Source organism: Corapipo altera, unplaced genomic scaffold, assembly GCF_003945725.1.
Source record: "Corapipo altera isolate COAL_440 unplaced genomic scaffold, ASM394572v1 23, whole genome shotgun sequence".
In the NCBI taxonomy this organism is placed as follows: Eukaryota; Metazoa; Chordata; class Aves; order Passeriformes; family Pipridae; genus Corapipo; species Corapipo altera.
The window spans coordinates 13,383,525-13,411,182 of NW_020884878.1; the positions used below are offsets into that span (position 1 = coordinate 13,383,525).

The 27,658-nt window shown below is 37.8% G+C and overlaps 1 protein-coding gene across 2 annotated transcripts in view; it reads left to right on the forward strand.

The window, feature by feature from the left end:
- The window catches only part of GALC (galactosylceramidase), a 33,104-nt gene extending 20,534 nt beyond the window's left edge, over positions 1–12,570 (forward strand). For both annotated transcript variants that reach the window (XM_027637984.1, XM_027637983.1), the window contains exons 10-17: positions 489–616; positions 1,068–1,157; positions 2,338–2,427; positions 2,771–2,915; positions 3,412–3,592; positions 6,293–6,456; positions 8,063–8,139; positions 9,924–12,570. In XM_027637984.1, coding sequence (XP_027493785.1) covers positions 489–616; positions 1,068–1,157; positions 2,338–2,427; positions 2,771–2,915; positions 3,412–3,592; positions 6,293–6,456; positions 8,063–8,139; positions 9,924–10,067 — 1,019 coding nt within the window. In that variant the 3' untranslated portion in view covers positions 10,068–12,570. The remainder of the gene's footprint in view (positions 1–488; positions 617–1,067; positions 1,158–2,337; positions 2,428–2,770; positions 2,916–3,411; positions 3,593–6,292; positions 6,457–8,062; positions 8,140–9,923) is intronic.
- Positions 12,571–27,658: the final 15,088 nt, after the last annotated feature.

A 27,658-nucleotide genomic window follows, 5' to 3' on the forward strand; every position in this document is an offset into this window, starting at 1 on the left:
GGGAACAGCTGAGCGGTTGTTCCTTTGTCCATGTTGCTCAGGATTTTCAGGATCTGGGTCATATTTTCTCCTTTATGCTGAAAACCTTATTTATCTCTCATGGAGATGCCCATCTATGGCTCAAATGTTTACTTTATTTAAAGAAAAAAAAAAGATTTGTGAAAATCTAAACTGTGATGAATTTTCAAATTGCATGTATGTGAGTACCTTATATAGTGGTGTAATAGCTTGTTCTTCCTGTCTAAATAACCTCTATCATTTTAACTGTTTTGTCTGCCGGAGAGTTGGTGTTTTAAATTGTGCCTTAGTGTAATTCTATAATCTTTCTTTTTTATAGGTAGAATTTATTTTGGAAGTTCTATTACTTTCTTCTCCAAATCAGGTTTTTGTTGTGTAAGCATGTATGAGAGGAATTTAATTAAGAGTGAAAATGGTACTATTTTTTGTTAAGTCTTACTGTATTCTGATTTTTATTCATATTGTCTCAGCACACACAACACAATTTACTCAACCAGGCTGGTCATACTTGCAAGTGGATGGACACTTAGAAGGAGGTGGCAGTTTTGTAGCTCTGACAGATGGTCTAGGGAACCTTACCATCATCATTGAAACTATGGTATGTGCATCAGCAATTCCAATGAACTAGGAAAGATAATGTTTTGTTATGAAGGACCTGTCTTGGTTTATGTAGTTCAGTATCTGTGAATGTCCTTTGATACTGGTAGCTTTGTTAGTGAGTCCACTAGAGGTCCTTTTTTCTGCGTAAAGCTTTGAATAGCTAATTGAGTCTTCCTGAAGACCAGTATATGTGTCTTCATTATCTTTTTAACACAAATTAGCTTTAATTTGATTACACACTCTGGGTGGAAGTTTAATCATGTGCTTTTTTAAAATCAGTATTAAAAAAAAATTATTAAAGTAGTGTAATTGTAGTTATTATGTTAACAGTGAAATAAATGAGTGCTTTTTTAATTTCAATTCTATGCTGCATGTTTTTCATATGGGTTGCCTTGTGATGCATTCCAGTAATGAATGTTCCTTCTGTTAAATTTATTTTTTTTCTTCAGACTCATAATCACTCTCAGTGTATCAGGCCTCCACTGCCTAATTTCAGTGTCACACCTCAGAGAGCAACTTTCTACCTCAAAGGGTCATTTGTAAGTAGATCTTGAATACACTTGAACAATCTTGTAAAATGAACTACTATTCATAATCAAATACATGCAAGACAGTACCACAGATTAGCAAGAAATTAACAGCCTCCAATACCAGAGACTGTACACACCTGGCAAAGTTTTAAGCATTCTAATTCTGCTTTTACCAGGAGATGCAATGTCATGACTGAAATTGTAGAATTGTTACCTCCCAGTCTTATCATCTGTATATTGAAGAAGAAATTCCCCAGAAGAGACATGCAGTTGGATTTTTCTTTAGAATTTATTCCAATGCTGGGTGCTCTGACTATGCTGATGGAGTTTATCTGACCAGCATGGCCATCAGCTCCTTTCCAGGGGAATAACTGGTTGATTTTATGCTGTAGGTTATGTTGTTGCATCCTGTGAAAATTCTGAGAATCTCCCAGTTGTTGGTTTGTTTATTCTCTTTTTTAATCTAGCTAAACTAAATTTCACTCTGAAACGTGAACAATATTTTCACTATAAACTGGAGTGAATCTTTGTTAATTGATTTGGATGATTCCTTCTCAGAAGTTGACAGGGTTTATTTACTCAGAATTTGATTTTTGACAACATTGGTTTCCTTTACAAGGAGACAACTTGGACAATACTTTTGGCAATAAAATGATTTGCTTAGGAAAAGCAAACTCTAGGTTGCTTGCTTATATCCCTAATTTTAGGGATTAGGTATGATTAAAACTTGTAGCTAGTGTTATTGATATGTCATAGTATTGCAGAATTTTGGAGATCTGTAAGCAAAATACTTTACTCAAAAATGGATATCAAAGGGCCAACAACTAGACTAAAGGTCTTGTTAAAGTGAAATTAGCAGGAGATTATTTCAGTCTAGGTACTCCTAGGCACAGAGCTTGTATCAAAGGGGTACCATTGTTGGTAAAAGAGAAGCTAAAGATTATGTTGCGTGATTGCAATGCTTTCTGTCTTTAAAAACAAGATTGCTGCATGTTAGGACATTATTGATGTATAATCGATAAAAATATAAGGCATATGTAATGACTAGCTGAGCAGAGTCACGACCTCTACTGTGATCATTTAACAGCCTTAAAATAACAAAAATTAGACAGATACTTCTCAAGGTGAATATTCGAGGCTGTTTATTTTGCTGCTGTTGTATTAAATTGTATATTGTGTTTCGTTGTAGTTTATGGTGGAAACCCTTCAAGTGTGGCATTCTAGACTTGGTTTTGAATCTGGAAACTCGAGTCTTTTTCAGCGACTCCGCCCTGTAAAGGTGAGTTGATCAGTTATAATTACAGTCTCTCTTCAATTTCAGGTGCGTCTTCCCCCTTTGCTGAAACTCCTTGACTTTTATGCTTAAGATGCATATTTAGGGCACATTTCATTAAGGCCTTTTGATTACAATTTTACCAGTTATATACAGGCTTTCTTGGAGGTAATAAAGAATTTGGGAGAAAGGAGTTTTCAAAATAGCCTGGAGATATTAAATGCTGAGGCAAGAAGACAGGACATTTGCCTTAAAGCAGGACTTTAGAGGATCTTCTTTAATTTGAGAACTTGAGTATTTAGTCATTTAGTTGTTTAATTTTTGCAACTTGGTCTTTCTTCAATTCTAGGTGTGGAGGGGAAGATTTTCTTTAGATCTAGATGTGGATGAAGTCTACACTTTAACCACACTCAAGACAGGACATAAATGCATTTACCCAGAGCCGCCTCCACCTCATCCCTTTCCTTCAAATTACAAAGATGATTTTAATATACGTAAGTCAGAATTCTGTTATCCAAAAGTTTTATTCACACACAGGTATAACCATAATGTAGAAAGGCAGTAAGTTATGCTATTTGAATCCTCTACATGAAGTAGTCTGAGGTCTGGTTTTTTTTTTTTTTTTTGTTTTATTTTTTTATTTATATCTATTTCTCCAACACCTTACACCTGTACACATCACTTGAAATCAGGTGTCTTTTACTCTGTGTCTTAACTGGATGTTCACTACAGTTTTGAAATTCTTGATGCAAATGGTATAGCTCATAATTATAGCGAACTTTTTTTTGGAAGGGAGGTAGGGAAGAAGGCAATTTACTTTGTGCGTTTGCGAAAACTGTTGTCTACTTAAAAACTTCAATTTCAGAAACTATGCTTTCATATAGCAGGTCAAAATTCTGAAGAAAATTTTAAGGGGAAATTTCTGAAAACAAGAGTATTTAGAAGAAAAATAATGTTTTAGAGTTGATATGTATTTTATTTTCTGAACAGGTAATCCACCTTTCAGTGAAGCCCCAAATTTTGCAGATCAGACAGGTGTCTTTGAATACTTTGTAAATGCTTCTGACCCAGGAGATCATGTGTTCACGCTCCGCCAGGTGGTGGTTCAGCGGCCCATCACTTGGGTTTCTGATGCAGACCAGACCATCAGTATCATAGGAAATTTTCAGTGGTATGTAAATACTATTTTCTAGTGACGTTTGGGGAAATATCCTCCTTACCAGTGTGAGTTAGGATCAGTTAATCTGTCTCAAGCCTCATTTCTCTTGGACAGAGGGCTTGTGCTTTTGCATTCAGATTGTCTGTACATGTGTAGGAATGATGTCATAGGGACCTCCAAAAGTCATTGAGTGCTGCTCAGGGCCAAAGATCAACTGTGTCTGTCTAAATGACTCTTAAAGGATGGGAAGTCCACTGCATCTCTTGGTTACTTGGCCCACTGCTACACTGTCATGGATTTTTTTTTTTTAACTTCTGTCTTGCTGGGCATATTTTTTTCAAGCTATTTTTTCAGAATAATGGATCTGAGTTGACGTACTAGAAAGACCAAGTCAAGATCCTAATTCAAAATATGCCCTGAGTTTCAATATTTTTTAAATGGGACAAAAAAATTGATTACTTTTAAATTACATAATTTTGAGTTATCTGGATTAATTGTTAACAATTTGATCAATCTCATAATGTCCAGACTATTTCATTGATAATTCAGTTGTATTTGTTGCAGACTGCCATCTTCTGAGCAGTTCTTAGAATTGTGTGGATTTGATTCAACTGCTACTTCAACCAGATTTATTTCTGGGTAAATGTAACTGAGGTTTACTGCTTTGATAAGAGTATGGTTACAATTGCAATTCTTTCTAGGAGCTGTAATGGTAATTTGGAATCAAGCAGCATATTTTAGAATAATGTTTATTTAGAATTAGGAAGCATTTGGGAAAGAACTTGTTAACTAATTGTGCTTTTATAATAAGGATAAACTTCATGCTTAAAACTTTTTCTTCTACTAAGAAGTCTAGCTTAAATTCTTTTGATTGGTCTTTAAAGAAGCCATTCTGTCACATTTTTTTCGCTTTGATTAGATCATTGATGCTTTTTAAGGACTTGCTTCACACTTCTAATTTCAGGCCTGGAGAAGTGATTGAGTCACTTTGATCTGAAGCCTGGAAGAATACCATAATCTTGTAACTGGAGCTTGTTCTTCAGTTATCTGATGTTTTCTTTTACAGCCCTCTGTTAAGAAAAGATCTCATATTCCCCTATAATCAACTTTCCCTCATTGAGTAAATCATATTCAGTGATTCCTGTAACAGCTACTCAGGCTGTATTCTTAAAGTACTGTACTAACATTCCTAAACACTTCCTATTATTTCATTTTTGATCCAGTTCTTTCTTAATCTTCATTTTATTTTCAGAACCATGCTTGTGTCCTGAATATTCAGCTGATTCTTCAAGTTTTACTGATCTGTAACTTTTTGTAATGCTGGTCTTCAATTTCAGGCCCTCAGATTTGTTTGCTTCATCCTCAGTTTAAAGCTAATCTTGTCTCTGGCAGATGTTTTCAATAATTAGTGTATGCCATTAAAATTCAGAACCAATTTTGCACTAGATTTCTCTGTGGAATCATATTTGACTTCAGTCGTTAGTGGCAATTTATTATGATTCAGTTTCAGGATTATTTAGTTGGTTTTAGTTTGCATTTTAAACTTGTGCATGTGAAAGCCTTTTTTTCCCTTCTTCTGAATTTGTTAGTGTTTTGCTCTGATTGTTTTATTGAACCTAACTATATTCTGAAACATTACTATTTAATTAATTTTTCATTGCTTCCAGTCTCTTAATAATGGCTTAAGGAGGATGTGGGGGTTCTCTTGTTTAATACATAGGGAGTCAAGAAAGTAATCTGGTTTGTGTAATGAATATATATCCAAGAATCTAATACTTCTAATAATATTACTAGTGTGTTAGAGATGAGGAGAAAAGATATCTAAAATAGATAGTCTTTGATTCAGTTATCAGCTGAGCTGGTGTCACAGAGTCTTCTCACATTCTGTAAATAATCATGGATAATTATAAACCTCCTAAATATGTGACCTTGCAGCTGTATCCATGTTGCAAATGTTTTCGGATATGGGATATAGATTTTTAATTTGAATATACATTAATAGAGGTAAAGAATGCTTTTAATTTTTATGATTGAGAGGCTTGTAGTGCAACTTTGGGGAGGAAGAAGTTGTGTAAATTTACTAGGTGCTATTTGATGGTTCTGGTATCACTTTGATTTATTCTCCTTCACAGCTGTCATTATGTGTATAATATAGTGTCTCACTGTTGAGCTGGAGTATCACCGCAGGAAAATCGAATAATTTCAACCTATTTGAACATTTTGTTTAAAAACATTTGTTTTGGCTTTGGGGCAAGCAGTCTGGATTATTTAAGACCTGTCCTGTATTAAAAATCTTAGAGAAACAGCAAATTTTAGCAGATCTGGTGCTATGACCTTGAATCTTGGATTTGATTTATCTAGAAGCAGCTTTTATTTTGCAGACCTGACAGCTTTTCTGTGGACATGCAAAACTACTGTTTGCTAGATTTTTGTTTGTGTGGGTTGGTTTTTTTAAATTTTATTTTAATAATTAATTGAAACTTGCTGACAATACACTTTGTTTTGTTGTTGGTTTCTGAGAATTGTCATGCTTATGAAAATCTATGAACTCACATGTGGGAATGAGTCTAAAGTTCTGTGTTTCTCCCACATTAAGATTGCTAAATCTTTCCTTAAGGAGGTTGCTCTACTGAATAAGGAGCATTCTTCTACCTACTGCCTGCTTAAAAAAATTGATTCCTTCCTTCTAAAAACACTGAACTTCTCTTACAGGGTAAACATGACAGTCACCTGTGACATCTACATAGAAAAGCAACATGATGGGGGTGTATTTATTGCAGGAAGAGTTGACAATGGTGGGATATATGTTCGACGTACCAAGGGAGTTTTCTTCTGGGTTTTTGCAGATGGCACCTACAGAGTGACTCGTGATATAGGTAAGCAGCTCTTTGCTAAAGAGGATGCTGGCGTATGAACATGTCTTTTTAACAACCTTGATAAAAATGGATAACATTCAGATTTTGTAGTTCAGTTGTCATCACTATGAATTTAAGCTATTGTGCTCTAATAATGGCCCCTTTTTGTAGGTGGAGAAAGCATCTTGAGGCTACTGGCTGGCTACTTAGGCCTAGCTTTCTGGATTTTTTCCTTTTTCCAATGACAAAACCTATTTTACACTAGAAAATGTAAACTATTTTGCTTTTCATACATACTCTGATGCAGTATTAATTACAGAAAGATTTGATCTGTCTTCTTAAACTACACATTGGAAAAAAATCCTGAGTGACATGCAGGGACTTGTCTTGAAGAGCAGTGCAAGTCACTGTACATACATCTGGCTTAGGTGATGATGATGAGTGGCCTACTTTTTCCTCAAATTATGCATCCTACTGTTAGTCTAGCTCAGTGGAGTGAGAGCATATTCTGCTTGTGATGCTAACATTCCATCTGTAGAGCATTTGACAGGCACATGAAAGAGTGTGTCGTAAAACTTCATCAGTAGCTAAAAGTTCTTTTCTTTCAAATAGTGGCAGCTTATGTTGTTTAAATGCATTTCCTCTCACTTCATGAGTTAAAATTTGCAGTAATTTCTGATGAGTCAAATGCAGCTTCTAGATCTACAAAAATACAATACAAATACAATAATATCTGATAAGATATATTGTTGTGTGTTTGTGTGTGTGTTCCTTTCCTTTTTTACCATGGACAGGTAGCATAAAGAAGGTTTTACATATCTTCCCTTAGCACACTGGTGCTCCTTGCAATGTCTAACTCCATAAAAACTTAAATTTCAGCTGTACGTAAAAATATACTTGTGTTTAGGATCAACTCCAGTATTTATTTTTAATAAGACATCGCAACATTACCCAGTTGGTTTCTCAGGCTGTCAAAACTAATTTTTCCTAGATGAAATGATTAACCACCTCATTATTTCAGGCTGAGACGCTCGTTACACAATATCATAATTTTTTTCTGTACAGAGATTTTTGGTCATCTGTATAGATTTGTAGAAGGGAGCCTGAATGTTAAATTACCTTGCAGCTAAATCTGTCTGCTGAATAATTGAAGACTTGTAACACTTAATTTTTTTTTTCAGGTCTTCCATTCAGGTGTCAGGCACACCCAGTTTTTGCTTAGCTTAAATTTTGAGTAGAACTAAGCAACATGATGATGTGACAACTCCAGCCCTGTGATTTAAAATAGTTCCAAACAATACACAAAGAAGGAGGTCTATAGATACTATAGCTACTGTCACACTTCATGAACTCCTACTCTCAATAGAGCAAATCCTCATCTCATGCCAAATGACAAAGAGCATTAGAGATTTTAGTGGGAAAACAGTCCTGGCAAAACAGGAGAATGCACTGATAATGTAGAGCCTGGTTTGCATGTTAAGCCTTCCATGCTGCGATTGAAATGGGTAAAATGTCAGTCCTGAGCACTTCTGAAAAATAGATATTATTTTGTTTTTGCTGGCTTGGTATTTATCAGCATCAGCAAAAGGCTGAAGTAACAGTTTGTTAACTTAAGCATGTTTTGCAGCTGGAGAAGAAATATTAATGAAAGGACTTTCTGGTGTCCGGGATAATGCATGGCACACACTTACTCTCAACATTCAGGTAAGGACACCGGCAAAAAACCAGAAAAACAGTTATGAAACTTCAGTCCTAAATGGTTTAGACAAAACAATGCTATACTATTCATGGTCTACTTGTATTAGTTTACCCTATCGAAAACATAAATAATATCTGTTATTTTAAACCAATATTAAAATGCCATACCAAGTTCTGCTGCCTGTATTTTTAAAAGGATCTTGAGAAACCATAGAGGGTATAGAAAATAACTGGAAAGATGAATTGGAAGATGGAGGTAGGGGGGTCAGAGAGGCAAATCTCTTGTTTAAGCTAACAAAAAGATCTGATTTCCTTTTTCTGAAGACAGTCAGTAAACTACAAAACTGGCCTGTTTTACAAATCTGTCTCTTACCAGTTCCCTTTGCAGGCTAAGGCCTTGTATGTGCAGCTAGTAAAGGACTAGGAAACTCAGATGAGCTGCCAACCTTCTCTACTGTAATAAATAAGCATGGGCATAATGTTGCTGTATAAATGGGCTACAGTTAATGAGAAGCCTGCCCACATTTTTTTCTTTCCCCTCCACTCCAACCCTTTTGACCATAGTCACTTGGTGAGGAAAGTACTCCCAAACTCTACTTTAAATATACCTGTGCACTCACCTGAGTGTGACATTGGTGCAATTAACTAAAAGGCCTTAATTCCTTCTTCTGAATGCCTAATCCCATTGTCTAATATAACGTTTGTAACTGCAGTGTGGTCTGGAATGTGGGGAAGCTTTAATCCTAGCTGGGGAGATCTGCTACTGAAGATAACTCTTCTGAAATGATGCACTGAGTCCCTCATGCTAAAATGTCATTGAGTATTAGGAGCTGGTTTTTTAATTCTTGTGCTATCACATATGGAGACTAAGGGAGACTTGTACCTGAGTCATTCAATGGAATGGGTGTAGTTTCCTTTTGGCTGTGGTACACCTACATTTATGACAGTGATTGCAATCTGTAAAACAGGCCAAGACATTTGTTAACCTGAAGGTTTACTGAACATAAATAACTTAAAACACAAGACATTCACGGTAACTTTAAAATTACGGTGCTTCAAACTTCCATCTGTGCTGTTCAAGTTTTTTGTACCAAATATATTTTTGATGTAATAACAGAAGAGCAGAGCCCTCTTTAAAGAATTCTTACACTAACTCCTTCTTGCAAGGCATTCTTTGCTTTTACCTGTGTCTATAATTGTCTTTCAGATTAAGAAATACAATTAAACTGAAGTACTTTTTTCTAAATACTGTTTAGTGGAACACTGGCAAGATAAACTGTAATTTTTCCTGAAACTGTTTTTAATTTCAATGGCTTGAAGTAGCTTGAGTGATACTTGAAAGTTCTGCTGTCTCCTCTTCCTCTCAGCTTAATGACTAAATTAAATCTATCTTTACTTTCTGCCTAATTCTGCAGAATTAGTACCATGTATATCATAAGTAGGGCCAGATATATCTTAAGACAGTAGAGCTGTTTGAGGGAGCCTAGTACAAGTGGAAGAGGAAAACCAGTTTACCTTTCAGATTTTACACTGAGTTAGTAAAGCTGTGAGTTAGGGAAGATGAGCCTTTTATATATTCCCCGTAAAGGCATTAGATCTGTTTCACAGAACTGATAGACACTGGAGGATTCTGTGCAATATTTAGAAGCACCTCTGCATGAAAAATGTGTGAAACGTAGTTGAAAGTTGACTTGACATCTCTCTACTTTGTTTTGTCTCCCATGTGAGTAGGCTCAATATCAACACAGATGCTGGATTTTACAAAGCTAACATTTTCCTTTTTTTGACAGGGCAATTCTGCCTCAGGACTGTTAAATGGTTATCCACTCTGGGAGAACGTCACTGTTTCTAAACCAAGCAATGGCTGGGCTGCTCTTGGAACTCGCTCGTTTGAGTTTGCACAGTTTGACAACTTTCACGTTGAAGCCAGCTGAGGTGCCTTTCACATTTGGAGAACCCAGTTCTCATATTACTTTGAATAAGAGCCAGTTCAAACTTGGAGGAGAGCTTAATGCTATACTCTGATTGATCTGTTGGCAAAGAATCTCTATTCTGTCCTTATTATTTGTTAAAGGTTTACTTGAGTAGATGTCAACATGACTGTAACTTTATCCCCCAGTTGCTATGGGATTTTTGCCCTTTGATTTTTTGGGGTAAATTTTAGTTCAAGGTAATGATAAAAACAAGTTCATGAATTTAAATATCTTTTAATAACAACATCTTAACAGCTCACTTTTAAGATAACTTTTGAAGTTAACTGAAGACAGGTGCATCTTAAGCTGCATTATTTAACACTTCCATGATTATGTCCGTTCCTTTCACTGTGAAAGAAAGAATTAAGTGCCAGTAAGCCTTATGAGCCAGTGGCCCCATACTTTTGTAGGTCTATCATTTTCAAGTTTCATTTGGATAAAGTACCTAGATTTTCAATAGTAAAAAAAAGATGTTTTGTCTGTTTCTTTGCTACAGTCTGTGACTAGACATTATGGTACTCCCAAGTGCATTTGATTAGTTCTTCCTGATTACTTCTTCCAACTTGCATTGCCAGCCCTAAAATAGATCCTATTTTCAGTGGAATGTAAATATGCCTTATGGCTGATCAGTGCAGGATGTGCCTTACTTCTAATCTACCTCCTCTTTCCAATGAAAGGGTTGAAATAGGTGAAAAGATACCATAACTTACAGTTTGTTGATGATAACCTTGTGGGTTTTTTGCATGGTGCAAAGAATAAAAGCTTTGCATTATGGATGCTGGCAAGCAGAGTACTTATTTTTGTGTCAGGTCACGTGTGTAAACTGGCCTTTTGTTTTCTAGAAACTTAGGCAACCATCTCTCACTTTTGATGGATCTAAAGCTTAGAACATAAAATAATTAAAGCATAACAATGTTATTTAGCTTACCATATTACTGTGGCACAGAGGAGATATGGATACTATCACTTCCTAGTATAAAAGAAAATTAAAAAAAAAATAGTCTTTGCCCTTAAGAGCCTGCAGTCTGTTCATAAGGTAAGTGACAGCAGGTGGGCAGAGACAGAACTGTATAGTAAGCCAGCCAATGGTACTGACACAGTAGTGTCTGTTTTTCAACTTTTCCTATGAATCGTGGGGTGAAATTCAGAGGGAACTTCAGATCCTTGAGAAAGGAGGGATTCTGTTTTGCTGTTGCTTCATTTTATTTTTTTTCCCCCAAGTTACTGTGTTATAAGGAAAGCAAATCATTGAGAATATAAAGAGGTACTGAATGGGATTTTCCCTCACACACGTTCCAACTTCAATTGGCTTCTTATTTTTTCTTGTTTGCTTTTGGTCAGAAAATGTCTGTTGCCATAATGAAACATGCCTCCTGTGTCTATCTATTTTTCACATACACATCGGAAATAACTGACAAGTGAGTAGTCTGCAGTAGTAGCTGTATGAGGCCATTTGTACCAGGCAACATCTTGAGAAAAAGATTAGCAGTATACTTGCATTTATAGACATTATTCTTCTGATCCATTTTACTTTGAAGGCTGATTCCAGTAAGTGTTAACTTCAGTCTTTGAAGTTGTCATCTCATGTAGAGTTAATGTAATACAAATCATTCCTGGAAATTTTTTATGAAATTTTACTTTCCGAATTAGGTTTTGGAGAAGAGAATGTTCCATCTCTAATAACTGAAAATGCTTTGTCTTTTAGCTGTTATACTGATACTGCTCAATTTTGTACATGCTAGCAACCTTGAAAAATGGTTCAGACCACTAAACTTTAAAATTCTTTGAAAGCTTCCAAATATGAAGTAACTGTTTACTTAACGGGGTGAAAAATGAAAGCCTGTTTTCCACATCACTTTCATTTGATGGTTGAAGTATGGATGCAAATCTGTTCATTATGTGTTTGATTTCATAAGGGATGTCACTGGTTACTCCAAATGTGAAGGAATTTAATTTTGGGTCCTCATATTCAAGTAATATGAGTATAATATCTCAGAATAAATTTGTTTTAGCTGTGATGGATTTTCCTAGTAGGATACTTCTGAAGACTTCCTGGTAGCTTCTGCAACTGCAAACAGTGTTTGTGCAAGAGAGAGATCAGCAATGATGCAGTTATTCCAAAGAAGCTGTCCATTTTTTTTACCTTTCAACGCACTAGTGTATTAAACTGTACTGTTATATTGTGTATTAAACACAATGTATTTTGTCACTGGACAAGTTGATTTTTTTTTTCCTAATCTTAGTTTACAATGTTAAAGGATTAAAGTGCGATGAACAGAGTATGTGATTTAATGGTGATATAATGTTATTCATCTTTATATGTCTGTAATTCTTCACCCTTCAGCAGATTGTAATATGTTTGGCAATAACAAGCTGTCAGGTTTTTCACTGAGAGGTGGATTTATGTTGTTGATTATAAACACTAATCATTCCAAATGGACAAATAAAACACTTAAGCCCCCTTTATTTGTGTAGAATGCTTCTGTAAATGGGTCTTTGTTTTTTTCAGGAAGAAAGCTGACAGTTTTTCCATTGTGGATTCTGATAAATATGCTTGGCATTAGCTTAATTGTGTTAGAAGAGTTTTTCTGACACTCTGAATAGCCAACCAGTCCTCATTAAAAAATATCTTAAAATCCATATGCATTAGGACTTGTGCTGTTGATAAAATGATTTTCTTATAGTGCTCAATATACATTTTTCATCTTTCTGGGTGGTTTTTTTGTGTTTAGTGAAGGGAATTAAATTGTATTTGAGGACCAGTGAAGCAGAACTGCTGAATACTAAGGTCTTACGAGATTTAGCTGAAAGTCAGTTTCTACATATGGAAACAGATGGTGTTGTACAGATGTACTTTGAAAGTTTAAAGGAGGCTTCTTTACTTTGAGTATCCTTTTGGATCTATCTTCAAATGCACTTTTTTTTTCCAGCTAAACTTAAGTGTTCAACTTTACAAAGAGGGGAGAAATTCCATAGAGCTAGTTATGTTTTCCAGACCATCATGCCTGGAAATGAAGATATGAATTACCCTGGAAATACTGCCTTCCAGTAACCAGGTCTGTGCTACCACTGCGCAAACACTGCATCAAGATCGGTTCTGTCCCTTCTCTACCACCCCACCTTTGAGGTTAGGCACAAGCAGTTCTTGGGATTTTCAAACCCTGCAAAACACTGTGACTCCTTTGCGGGAAACTCTATTACTTTAGGCTACTGGTGATGGTTCCTTTTGCAGCCACCTCCTTGTATCACTGTATCAAAAATAAATTTCTATTTTCAGATTTGATTTGGACTGGTAGTGGCCTGCTCTTTCCTTATTGAATCAGTTTTATTGCATTGTAGCAGCGAGTTGGTTGTTTTCACTTAATACATTTTCATTTGCTTGCTGGAGGGTTGTACATATTTTGAAAATAACCACAATAATTGTTGCTGTCCTTGATGATTTCAGTGGTATGGCCAAAGAGAGACAGTGCTTAGACTTTATTATTCTCACTTTGATGGTTTGGTTTTTTGGAGGTGTTTTTTGTTTGGTTTGTTTTGTAAACCCCTTGTAAATACTACAGTCATATGAGTCTAGCATATGCTGGAAGTGTTAGGCAGGGAGATTGTAAAAAAAAAAACACCCTAATTTTGAAGACTTGCTAAGCTTGTAGTGGAATCATCAGGTAGCCTTTTTAGTTTTGAGAATATTATACTTTGATACTTGATGAGACAAAATATCATGTGCCAAATGATGTCAGGCTTTGCTGAAACAGAAAATGCAAATGATTATCCATTTTCTTAATGAATATATCGTAGGTAAAGGTATTGCTTTTTTGTGTGTGGCTGGAACCTTAGAAATCATCCTGATCATATAGGTAATGCATGAAAAAATTAGCATGAGCAAGTTCCTCCTGTCACGAGTTATGTTCCTTCCATTTATGCTCAAGTGTCACTGAAATCATAAAGGTGGTGTTTCTAGAACTTGTATTCTAAAAAACAAAGAAACCAAAACAACTAGTAATTGAGCAGAGGAAATATGTGTTTGCAGCAGTGTTGCCAAGCTTTCACTGTGTGCCAAAATACTTCCACGTGCTTATTTGCCCTGAAGGAATTTTATTTGGATAAGGTTAGAAACAGACACAGAACTCAAACATAAGTTTTTTCAGGGGCTCCTAGTAACTTTGCAACTAGTGCATTAAACTTGACTTTTACTTTTGTACACCCCAGGCTGAACTTAGACATATCTCTGGAAAGCAGGGATGAAAGTATCCTAAAAGTATTTTGGAGTTGGAGTGTTGACTGTTTTCTTTTAATCCGTTTTCTGTTTGTGTCAAGTGACTAAGTTTAAACTTCACTTAGGACAGTGATTTTTTGTTTTTTCTGTGCTCATAGATTCAAAGTACTAGAGGTGGCTCAGTAGAGATTTAACTCAAGGTTTTGTAAGAGAAGACTGAACCTAGTGCATACTGTTAACCATGATCTGGGGATCCTTCATGGTCTAAGACAGAGGACATAACACCAAAATCACTATTAAAAAAACCTAAACCACAATCACTAAAAAAAAACAACCCTCCAAACAAACTGCACACATGTTCCCACATAATACAGGGAAAAGCAAAGAACAGTCCAGGTTTAGCTTGTTCCTTTGTTCAGTTCCTGCTGCAAAATACAGCCATTTTCCTTACTGTTTTCCGTTAACAATATGTCACAGTTTGAGACCCTCAAAAATCCAATTTCCAAGTTCAAGCCCCCCGGCCACAATTTGCTTCAGTGTGAGAGGGTTTTCAGACAAAACACAGCTACTCAGCATTGGGGGAAGGGGAAAATCCTTACAAGGTTTATTTGCATACATATATATAGGTAACAACTATTTTTTTTACGATGAAATAATATATTTACATTAGATTAATTTTCTCTTTTTCTTCAATAAGAGTCCAGGAAGAAAAGAGAAGAGTCCTTTTGTCACTTTTCAGGTCACAGTTCCTTCAAATTACTTTCTGTGGTATTAGTTAGTGTCCTTTATTTTTAAGGTAGCAGATTTGAGTATTGCAGTCAGAATTTTTCTGTTCTTACTTTGTGAAAATCCCAGTCCCTCAAGCCCAAGCCTTCGGGGGCCTTCCTTAGAGACTTTCCTACTTTCCGATGCTGCTGCATTTCGGAACTCCCTTCAAATGGAACTCCACCCCTCTTTCTAAAAGAGGGTCTCTAAAAGGGGTTTTGGGGAGATTTAATTCAGTCTTACCCCCAAAACACTCTTCATTGAGTTTTCTCTGTTCTGTTGCCAGCTCTCCCTCCTTGCAGGACATCTCTCTGTGTCTTTGAGCCTGGCTCCACACCATCTCACTGCTGCTGGCTATCTTTTTGGCTTTCAGCCACCGCTGTCTTTGTTCATCTCTACACACAGCTGTCTTCTTTCCCCCTCACAGAAGAGGGGAAAGAAGGTGCGATCCAGGGGTCTCTCCAATTCTTTCGCAGTCCCCCTCGATCACCAGCCCCGGGGGTCTCCACTCAGCTACTGCACTGCTCCAGGCCCCCCAACCAGGGGCTGGAGGGGAGGGGCTGCTGGCTCTCCCTCCTCATGGCTTCACAACATGGCTACAACTTTTTTGACTACCTCAACTTCCTTCTCTTCTGGCCTGTGCCATATGTTGATTTTTACAGTAGCGAAATGTAGCTTCTGATTGGCCCTGACACACCAGGAACACCACCCCCGGGGTTAACCACTTTTCTAACTCCAGTGGAAAACACTTTTTATCCCAGGACACGATATTTTAGTTAAATGCCTACAGAGAATTCAGGATATCATTGTTGCTAAAAAGCAAAAGTATTTTAGCTAATTATAGACACTGCATTTCCCAAGAGCTCTAGGATTAGAAAAGGTTAGAAAACATGAACACAGGTTATGCAGCTGAAAGGCGTTTCTGTGATGTGTGTGAATCAATCCTGCTCCTGCTTGCAGAAGATTTCTTCCCTTTGAGCATAGCAACGGAGCTGTTTGAAAAGGGAAAATGTTTCTCTGTTACTGCCACCCCTCTTCCAAGGTTTTGGAAAGCTTCGTTTACATCGACCAGTCTGAGATCACACAGGAGCAACTGTATAGCCTCTTAGCTTGATTATACACCGCTAACAGAGTCATTTGAAAGAGCAGATGGCAATGACAAAACAGCATATCCTGTTAAGGATGTCCATATTCCCTTCTAATGTGATTGCTCTTGTAGTGGGAGCAATATATGATAGTGTTCACTGGCAAGAGGTCGGCCAGGTTTGTGCTGAACTGAGGTGCACGCTGATGTCTTGGTGCAGAGATCTGTAAAGCTTCACTGGGATGCACAATGTCTCTGGCATAAGCTGACTATTTCCTGTTCAGTCTAAGATTGCTGTTTAATGATTGAACTTCATTTTTTTTCTTGCTGCTCAGCTGATGCTTTATCTTAAATAAATAGTTTTGCCAGCATTATAGAAAAAATGCAGCTGGGCAAGCCTGTACCAGAAGGAGAAGGCGACAGTACCCTGTTGATTGTTCAGCCCATCTCCTTGCTAAATAAGAATTTTTTTCTGTTGCACATTTTTAGGACCTGCCTTAGTTGATTGGTGAGACGAAAGGGTGAGAGGTCTTCCAGTTCTCTTTTATAGGTGACTGTTCTGCTATTGATTTTAAAACAAACAGCATCATTGCTTTTGTTTATGATCTATGTAAGGGGTGCAGGGAGATTGACCAGGTTTTCTTCCCAGATCATGATAAAATCAAGATTGATACTGCAGAATGTATTTCATATTTATCGAGCTCTAGTATTTGCTTGTGGAATGAATTGAGTCTTTCATGAAACACACGTGATTCACCTTTGAGAGGCAAAATGCTTTGATTAGATGAATAGAGATATCTTCACTATGAGCACCCACTTCCCAGGCCTATGGGAGTTTCTGTTATGGTGTTACTGAATCCATGTGGGAGACTCATTTCAAATACCATGTTGAGGAAGATGTAAATAATTTTTTCTAAATGTTAGTTCTGGTAGATCTCTGCAACAAAAATTCCAGCCTCCCCATATGTAAATATATTCTTTACATACCTTGGTTTCACTCTCCTTTTGTGTTTGCACTTTTAAAATGGTAAATACTAGAGATATCAAATTCTCAAATACTTAGTCAAGTGAAAATGCAACAATCTTTATTTTTTGTACAGTTTGATCTTTTTAGCTCTGTATTGCAGCTAATTTTTTTGTTCTTGTGCTGTATCTGAATATTGTCACTTCACTTGATTTTTATAATAAAGTGCCATATAGGGAGGCTACCTGGGTGACATCCTCAGTGGTAGTATTAAGGATTAAAGGTGAGTGTTTTTCTTGTGTGTGACACAGTGAATTGGGAATGATAGATGCCAATCTTCTGTACCTTCTTTGTAGAACTCAAGGCATGTTTTTGATCTGTTTTATTATACAACCAGGCATTGGAATGTTAATAGTCTGAAGGATTTTTTTTTCTTTTCCTTTGAACCGTATTTCTTTCTTTTATTTTTACCCAAGAACCCTAATGCAGAAGGGGTGCTGGGTTGCTTTTATTACATCAAAACCTGATTACAGCAATTCTGTGTTTAGCAACCTCCCTGATGAGCACATACTGCATCCTCAGATGCCTTTGAAGACTTCTACTGGGGGTACTTGTCTGTACTAGGTCATTTCAGAAGGCAGTTTCTCTGGAAAAGTTGCTAGTTTCTGCTAAAGTAATATGCTGATTCTAAGTATGGTGGTGATTATTTTCTGCTCTGTGATGTTATAACTTTGCATTTTCTAACTGAAATTTCTTTTTCTTCCTGTTTCTACTAATTCAAAAGACTGTGGACCTCATCTCACTTGTTTAATTTGCAAGGAACTCAGCACCATGTTGATATTACCAGTGCCCTCTACCGCAGCTGAGAGAAGTGTGTGTTGCATGCTGCATGTTTCAGCTGATGCTTTATCTTAAATAAATAGTTTTGCCAGCATTACAGAAAAAATGCAGCTGGGCAAGCCTGTACCAGAAGGAGAAGGCTCTAGAGAGTTTCTGTTTAGGTTTATCTCTGACAGTACTCTGAAATCAGAATATAATGAATTTACATATGAACCTGTACTGAATTTTCAAAACGTACAGTTCTCTTTTTAAATGACTATGGGGCACTGTGTGCGGTCCTGGATAGTATAGCATTTCAATTCACTACACTTACCAGATCTACAAATGGGTGGTAGATGGAGTTCTGGAGTGCATCCTAACATGGTGTCCTGGACTCACTCCGTGCCTCAGTTCCCTCACTAGAAAACAGATGCAACACAGGGATATCGTAGCACTGAGCAGTCTTCCTTAGTAGACCTGAAACAGAGCTGCTGCTTTAACTTCCCTCCTACAAAGACTAAAAGTGTTAGCAGGGACAACACTGATTAAAAGCTCAGTGTCACATTCTGTTGGAAGTGTGAGTGGGAAAATGATGGTGGCCTGAGAGCAAGCCTCTGCAGATGTGCATCTGTTTGGTGATCGTCAGCTCTGCCTTAGTGATGGTGGGAGACTGGGAGGTGTGACTTCATTTCCTTTTAAATCTGCCACTGAACATTCTTCCCTTTTTATTCTTCATCTCTGCATGGAACGCTGATGATAGTCACATTATGAGCGTAGGTCTTTTCACACAGTTTTGGAAAGGACACCCTTGATTCTGTGTACATTGGTGTCTGTGGTTTCCCAGTCCAACAGCCTCACGGTAGAGAGAAAACAGGCAAAAGCAATGGAGTTGGTGAGCTGAAACATAAGCACATCACCAACAGCTGCCACTACCCACAAAGAAATCTTCTGAAAATGGTAAGGCAACATGCTAAGCTTCACAGTGCCTTTCTAGTGGAACTGGTAGAATAGAGATGAGTAGGATAGGTTGGAAATGGCCTTGTTTGGTATAGCAACACATAGTGGAATGAAGGAAAGCATACATAGTGTCTCCTTCGAGATGTATCAGTCCCTGCGTATTTAGCTTGATGTAACAAGGGAGGAGGATTTGTGTCAATGCATCTGTAAAAACTTGAGTCCATAATAGGCCCTTAGAAATCCTCATCTTCAGGCTCTCTCCTTTCTTTTCACTGAAAAAAAATGTCAGTTGTTCCTAGCAAAAAACCAGAATGATACAAGAGGAAAACAAGGCCAAGTCTACTTGTTTTATCTGCAGTTATCTTTCCTCAGTGTTGTTTTCCTGAAGCTAATGAACACTGCCCCCATTATTGCTTTACTATAACTACTTCTTTTCCTCTGGAGACCTAATTCCCTGTGAAAAGTCTCTAAGTCCTAACCAAAACCAGATAAACAGCAATGCTATTCCAGTTCACTGAGTGTGACTGACACAGTATTTGAAATCACCACTCAGTCCAGACAGTCAGGAGGGGCAGCTCGTACTTCAGGCTGCAAAAAGACCCACCTCATTACAGCAAGTCTGATCTGTACTCAGAAGAAAAAAAAAATCTGTAGTGGTATCTCAAAGATTGGTTTCGGAATGAAAAATTGAGGTTTGACATGAACCTTAGGACTTTTTATCTTTTGTGTCAAGTTCGTAAAGCAAGAGGCCCTGCAGTCTGTGCTAGAGGCACTAGATGGCAGTGGAAGTATGGCTAAGAAAATAGCTGTCCTGCTTCTCTGAACCATAAAAAACAAGTAATGAGGGAGGCTTTACTTGAGAAGAAAGATAAGGTTGAGAGTATGGATAGCCTTCTGTGCACAAAAGCCAAGGCTTCCCTTATAAGGAATACTAATTCTTCTTTTAATAATTTTACATCTCCTTTAAGCAGATTAACTTATAAAAAACCAAATGCTTTGTAACGCATCTGTTACCTACAGTGGCTTGTCTGGATCAAAGCTATTAAAACAAGAAAAAGCCCCAAATGTCCAATTGCTGCCAGTGACATAGCTTTTGTGTGTGTGTCTCATTAATCTTTAACTTGTGTGTTCAAGCTGAGAAATGATCTGCAGCAATTATCTTTAGAGCACAGTGAATTTGCTCTTCACTGATGATTATGTTGCTACAGCCTATATCCTAAAAGCATTTGACATGCCACAGCCCCAATATTGGAAGGTCTCCCTAGGAGCATGCAGCTGTATGTGCTCTACAGAGACTCAGTATGGGAGGGCTGTGCACAGGTGGGATCACAAGACGAAACCCCAGACTCGATATGACAGCAAATGAGAACAGTGTATAGGAGCTTTTTACAGTGTACAGCTGCAAGATTGTTATTTCTCATCACTTTGAGGATTTCTGAGGTGTGGGGCTCATCTTGTCTGCTTAAGTTTTAAAGTATGAAATTGATAGCTTGGGCAGCTGCAAGGGACAGGCTCACTGTGTGAGAAAGAAGCAGCATATTTGCACTGACAGAGGAATTGTCTTCCAGCTTACCCTTGAACAAGGCAGTTCTTTGCTCAAAGGGCTCTGGAGACGAGGAAAGGCAGCAGCCCTGTAAACATGTGTGAAGGGAGGTCACAAAGAGCATGTCAGAAACAGGAACTGGCTGACTTTGGGGTGATTATAGAACTTATGAAAACAAAGAGGTCACAGTGTGAAAGCAAAAAGGGAGGATGGGTTTGGCCATTATCAAGTATTGCAGAACAGCATAATCAGAAATATGGGAGAGGTAAATGAGCAGCATTTACCGGGAAAGCAATTCACTCCCTCATGCCAGGTTTTCAAAAGCTTTATGCACTTTAGGTTAATAGCCAGCTATTTACTTTCACCCTGGATTAAGCCCCAGGCTTCCCGAGGTGCTGTCCTTCTCTGTCCCTTACAGACCCCCACTGTGTTGGACGTAAATACAGGCTGTCTCAGATCAGCCTCTCTGGCAGCACCTTGCTCAAGGAAATCCTTACTTATGGGTTGCCTGGTTTTCTTTCTGTACCTTTGGCATTGCCCCAGAAAGGGCCTACCTGGATATGTGTAGGGACTGGGAAGCAGAAGGATTTTGTGTAATTTAAAACAAATATACAAGATCCTGTCATGACAATGTATCATTATGCCTTGCCTTCTGGAAAGCAAAGTGAGAAATGTTTCTGATTTTGATGGAGTTTATAACAATACCTAGAGGATGTTTGAAACTTAAGTGGGGACTGTTCTTTAGTCTTGCTTTTACATAAGGCATCCATGAGGTTTTCTTCTCCAGAGGATGGATACATCATTTGTGTGGTGGGGAGAAGGTACAAGGCAAGGAACGTGATGCTTATTTGTCTTAGGTGGCTCTTAGGAATAGTATTTCATGTGAGGTTTTGTGGAGGAGGAAGATAATGTTTTCTGTGGGAGTGTCATGCCCCTGCCTGACAAGAGGTAACGTATTTGAAAAACTACAGAAATTTTCCTTATTGATTTATAACCTTAATACTGTCTGGGTATTTTTTGTCCATTTTCTTTATGAAATTCCTCTGAGCGTTGGTTGTTTTTACAGGCCTTTAGGTGCGCTGTGCTTCTGGGTCATGACTCTTTTCCTTGTAGTTTGCTCTGACAGGAAGTGATCTTCAGGAACATCTCAGGTTTTCATTTTGCCTTTCCTTGCTATAACTTTAACTTCTTGTGCAAAAGTGAGAAAGAAACCTTTCCATGAGGTGCTAGGGGACTAAAATGTGGTCACTGAACCTTGACAGGTCTTCCCTTTCACCTAAAATGCTTTGAAGGCAAATTGCTTACCCAAAAATGTGCTTGGGTGCGAAGCATATACAGGAAAATGGAAGAGAGATTCCAAGATACCATATGGCCTGTAGAGGACAGTGGTTATTTGCAAATATCTTTGGAACGGGTGAGTTACAGGGCTCTGTCTCAGCCAGCAGGATAACACCAGGATGACTGAGCCTGGTGTAACCAGTGCAGGCATGCAGCTTGGCAGCCTCTTAGCAATGTTTTGAGTTGTTTTGAAACATTCCTTCTGCATTATTTAGTGAGTGAATTTACTTAGGACAGAACCTTTAGCTCCTGAGAGAGAAGGAAGAGCCAGATGAATTGCTGTTGTAAATCTGTGCTTGCCAGCCGCTGGTGAGAACTCCTGTTTCTGGCTTCCCCATCAGTAATGACAAACCAGCTGTTTGGCCCCAGTGCTGCAATGCTGCTGGGTGCCTGGGCTGCCTCGTGGTGTAATACATAGCACAGAGCAGTAAAGTTAATAGGGAGAACTTCTAGTAACAGAGGAGCTATAATCTGATGCCTCAGAGAGCCATACATAACGCTCGGCAGAGCAGAGTCTGCTGAGAGCTGTAATGTGAAAAACACTGCATCAGGCAGTAGGGATTATACCAGGCCCTGGACCAAGGGAATAGCTGGCTGAGGAGCAACCCTCTGCTAGTTATAGGATGTTCTAAGTGAAGGAATGGACCTAACTCCCAGAGGGAGTGACGACAGGGAACTTGGTGACCTTCAGCTTGAGCTGAGGGTAGTTAGCCCTTCTGCAGGTAGTTCCGTGGAGGTTTCTGGTTGGATTTCTGTCCTCGTGCAATCTGTCCTTACAACTCTCTTGGTGAAGAGATGGAAAGATATCTCAACTGATTAAGGAAGTTTGGGAGGTAGGATTTCACCTTCAGACCAAGGGGATGGAATGATATAATCTTAAGCAGTGAGTAATTTTTAGTACTGTTGACACTCCTGTAGGATGATAAGCCAAACACAGACATATTGTCAGCTTGTTGGTAGGGTTCTAATACTGAATTATAAAAACCCTTGTGTACCTGAAATTGAGATGTTTGAGTTACTGAAGAATTACCTAGTTTTGCACCAGTCCTAAAGCCAAAATTATGTCAAGCCACCGATGTGAGTTTCTTGTATCTGAGACTCCCTGTCTGTAAGATGGTGTGCCAGTGACATTATGCCAGTCTTGAAATCTATTGATAAAATTTCTATAAAAAATGAAAAATGTTATTATAGATCAGAGAACCAATACAAGAATTAGAGGTCTTGCCTTTTAAAATTCCCTTCCTCCCCAGAAATAATAGCTTGCATTATAGAAAGTCAGCATCGTGTATTGCAATTTACTCTGGAGAACTGGAATACTAAAACCTGGACCGTAGTTTGGTGAAGGCAATGCAAAAACTGAGACATGAAAGATCAGTTGTTATGCACACAAAAAAGGTTTAATCCGAGCTCTGCATGCTGGGACTTCTTTAGGAGGAGAACTGTGATTCTGCAATCCAAGAGGCATTTGTCTGTTGTGTTAAGTATGGCTAAATATTTAGCTTCATTTCAATGAATTTCATGATAAGGCTTCTTTTTCATATTTTATTTATTCATCTTTTTATAACCGTCATGGAGAAATGGAATTTCTATTCTGTGACAAAAGATGTCTTTGGTATGGGAAGAACTCAATCCTGGAAAATTCTGAGGAAAAATTCCACTTGGAGATAACAGTGACACATGGTGCTGTTATCTTCCTAACTTCTTTCAGGGTAGTCAGGTATCTGCAAAAATGAGGAGACTGAGGAAACCAGAGTCAGCTTCTCACAAACTAATGATGGTGTTTAACATGTACCTGATGGGGTGGCAGAGGGATGGCAATGCATTCCTTTTGATGTTTTCAAAACTGCTTCTGCAGCAGCTTCTGAAATACCCACCAACAGGCAACTTTCAAAGCCATCTCATTGCTGCAGCATCCTCTTGAGCATGATACAGGGTACCTGTCACCTGTGCCTGTAGTTGGAATGGCAGAGGAAAGGATATCAAGGCAGTAACATTTTTCATCATGGTTATAATTGTTATCATTTGCAGTGAAACTATGGCCTCAGTGCCCTCTTTCTTTGAGCTCCTATTGTTTGCGTGCAGATCAGGATTTTAACTGTAGGAGAATTCAGATTGAGAAGCCAAAAAGATCCACTATGTTCACAAAAAAATGTGCAAAAGTGAGACAACAGGACTAATAACTTTCCTGGATTTGTTGCTTGAGGAACATAAGAACTTAAAAAGAGGAGACTTTTTCAGTGTGATCCTTTCTTGAATCCACTTGGTGCATCTGGTACGTCTCTTTATCTTAAGATTCAACCAAAAGCACCAAAACAGGTGACTGCAAGCTTGACTTCAGAGCTTCCTATACTTATTTCATGGTAGACATGGGCAGCATTTCCTAATGCTGATTTTTAAAAGCATAAATTACCATTCCAGAGCAGATCAGGATTTTTCAGAGAGAGGAAAGAAGAGTTCACACCAGAGCAATACACAACCTGACAGTCGAGTTGGCTTGTCTGGATTTGGACCCTTGTTTTCTCTGATTTAGTCCTGGAAATTAAACTGACAGTCTGTTTTTCTATAATGTTGAGGTTGATTGCTATTTTGAGGGGATACATGTGGCTTTACTCTGGATTCAGCCTCATCTTATGCTGATTTACAGTTGTTGTCAGATGAGTTTTGGCACTTGAGATGAGCTGTTGTAAAAACATTTGTATGTTCTTAGCTGGCAAAAAAATGTAGTGTTTTAGTGATGCTTAAGACGGCTCCAGCATAGAGAAGACACACTATTAAAAAGAGTAAATCAAGCTCTGCAAGCATAATAGCTGAATTGGAGTATGAGCTATTCCATTGTCTTTATATTCTACTTTGTTCCTGATATGTACACACAAAGACATATAAACTATTTACAGTTATGGCTTTGCAATTCAGTGTGTTGCTTACAGCCACAATACAATTTAAGAAAACAGTACAATATTGGACCAGCTATCACCAGTAAAGCTAGTTTTGCTTCATAAAATTATTTCTTTAGTGCATTTCTTCTATTCCAAAATGAATATCTTGATAAACCACAGTTGAAAGCATCTTGTAGAAAGACAAAATACTTGAATAATGACAAAATATTTTTTCTACTTACTACTGTCTTATATGGGGGACTGTGGAGGGTGTCAAGTAGTAGTGGGGGTAAAGCTCTTTTTCCTGATTTTGCACTGAATGATTCTGGCAGTATCCATATCTTAATAGACTGGACAAGGGAGAAATCTCAGGTTCTGTGACGTGAGACGATATCTTGAACTGTGCTCAACCTTAAATTTGTGTTTCTTTTTATGGAATACAAATATTAAACACCAGTCCTAGCTTACTTTGATAGATAATATTTAAGTTATGGGCACTCTGCTCTCTGTATGAGAGATCTGTACCCATACTATCTTTGGTTTCAGAAAAAGCTCACTAGCTGCTTCCTCTGCTCCCACTTTCAACTTCTTGTATTTTCTTTAAATCTTAGATTGCGGGTGAACAAAATCCTTCCATCTTTTGCCTTTCAACTACACAAGGCAACACTGCTTAAAATTCCAGTCTTTCGTATTCCATGAGCCCCTGGGAAGTCAATAAATGTCAAAGAAATGTTGGATTATTTATGTATTTATTAGATCTATGTTGCATTTCTGAGAAGGCCTTGTGGCATTTGGCCATCACATTCTTTGAAGACATATCACAGGGTAGCAGTACTGTACATATATCAAAAGAATTTAGATGTTTCCCACAGTATAATGAATCTGTATTGTTCTTGAGACATTATTGTGTTGGAAAAGCACTTTTCTCTTTATCCATTGGAAATGACTTGCTCAGCTCTCCTTTATTTTTTGTGTACTTTTTTAAGGATTCATAAGCAAATTTTAGTGCAAGAGGAAACCCAGGTGGTCTTAGACTTTGTGTATTTCACACAATAATTTTTCTCTAAATTACTTCCAAGTAATGAATACTCTCTCATAACAAATGCAAAAGAAGAATCTCATCAGGATGCTGCTTAAACCTTTTGGTAAAGTTTTATGGCTCTAGCATTGGTGATAGCATCTTTCTAGCTGCACAGTTGGTGCTCTGTAATGAATTGCAGACCCCACTGAGGCAGTTTGACCAGGCATACTCTAGCATTTATTTGACTAGTTATAGGTAGGGTCAGCACCGTCTGCCCCACTAAGTTTGAATCAAATGGTGCAGACAGCAGCTTTTTCTTAAATCTGGATATCCCACCCATGCTTGTGACAAGCACTCTGTTGTCATACCCTGCTGTAGTCTCTCTGAAAATCACATAGCGTCAACAGCCTTTGAAATAGAAATTATTCGTAGAGACTAGAGAACCCAACCCTTGTGTCAGAGGGCCCTAGGGGCTTCCCTCTCTCCTCCCTCTGCACTCCTCCCCATCCCCACAATTTCTGTGTGTCCCTTGTTTTGACTGTGGGTTGTATTTTAGAATTCAGTTGAATTTGGCTTATGGGTCAACTTTTGATTTGGACAGGAATAACAAACTAACTCTTTCTTTGCTTGTGATGTTAGTAATGGAAAGACATATTCTGTAGCTTTCATGTCCTGTGCTAAGCTTTCAGATCAATGTGACAAGGTAAGGGACTACGCAGAAACAGAAATGTGTGATATGTGTAAAATAAAAAGCCACTCTCCACAGCTTTACAATGAGCAGAAAGATGTGAGTTGTGCATAGCATGCTCATGCTGGACTTGAGAAGATTGGCCAAGGACACTGTTGACTAATTCTTTTCCTTTAGAGAAAAACTAATATATGATTGTTATTATCCTGACAGGTGAGACTGCTTTCTAAGTCTTATCTGCATTCAGTAAACATCCTGATATGTGGCCTATCATCCATAAAGGGATAAAAGGTTATGCTGATGTCTGGATTTAAACCAGTAGTTCATGGGCATTCAAATACTTCAAATATGTTGTGCTCAGACTATTGAGGCACATCTTCTGAAATCTGTCATCTGCTGCGGTGTGATAGTTAAAGCTGGTAAACTGGTAATGCATATTTAATGAATTCTAATAACTTGTTTTTGTGAGTAATCTGTCAAGAGGCCTCATTCTATTTATGCATTTGTCCATTGATCTGTTTACATGAACAGCTTTCGCTCTGTTATTTACAAATTACTCTCTAAGTGTGTTGTTCTCCATTTAAAAAGTGCTGACAGCCGAGTGGATAAGATAATGCTTTTGATCAGATAATCGATGTCCAGATCATTTATACCTAACAGGAAGTAAATCAGAGGCCTTTCAAAATGGTCCCATGAATTTTACTGGCTATTGGCATGTGTGGCAGCGTGTTTATTCTCCCCAGTCACCCATGTGCACAAATACATCATTTGTGGCTACTTTTTAAATAATAGGCTAAGCTAACATCATGCTCAAAATGAACAAATATCAACTAGTACTTTATGAATATTCTGTATTATTTTTAAACCTTCTGGATGTGTGTTGGTTACTTTGCAAGCCAGGCAGGGACATAAGTACAGATTGCCCAGATGATTCTGCAATAAGATCTCGTGTAAGTAAAGAGAAGAAATATAAAGGGAAATAAAGGTTACCTCTAGGATATTAAATATAGGCAGGTCCACATTTTGATGACATACTCACTTGGACACAAAACTTATGCACCTAAGTGTGTATAAAATCTTATTACTTTTTTAATGCATCAATTTAGGAGTAAGCCCAAGAATTCCAAGGTTAATTATTTGTATTTTTCATTACTGTAGATAATAAATTAAATGTCTGCCAATGTCATTGGGGTACCATTTTACTGAGTATGAAGGTGGAGTGCTATAGGATCTGCAAGGGGGTGATAATTTTTAGCAACACAGGTCTGCAGTCAACTGGGAAAG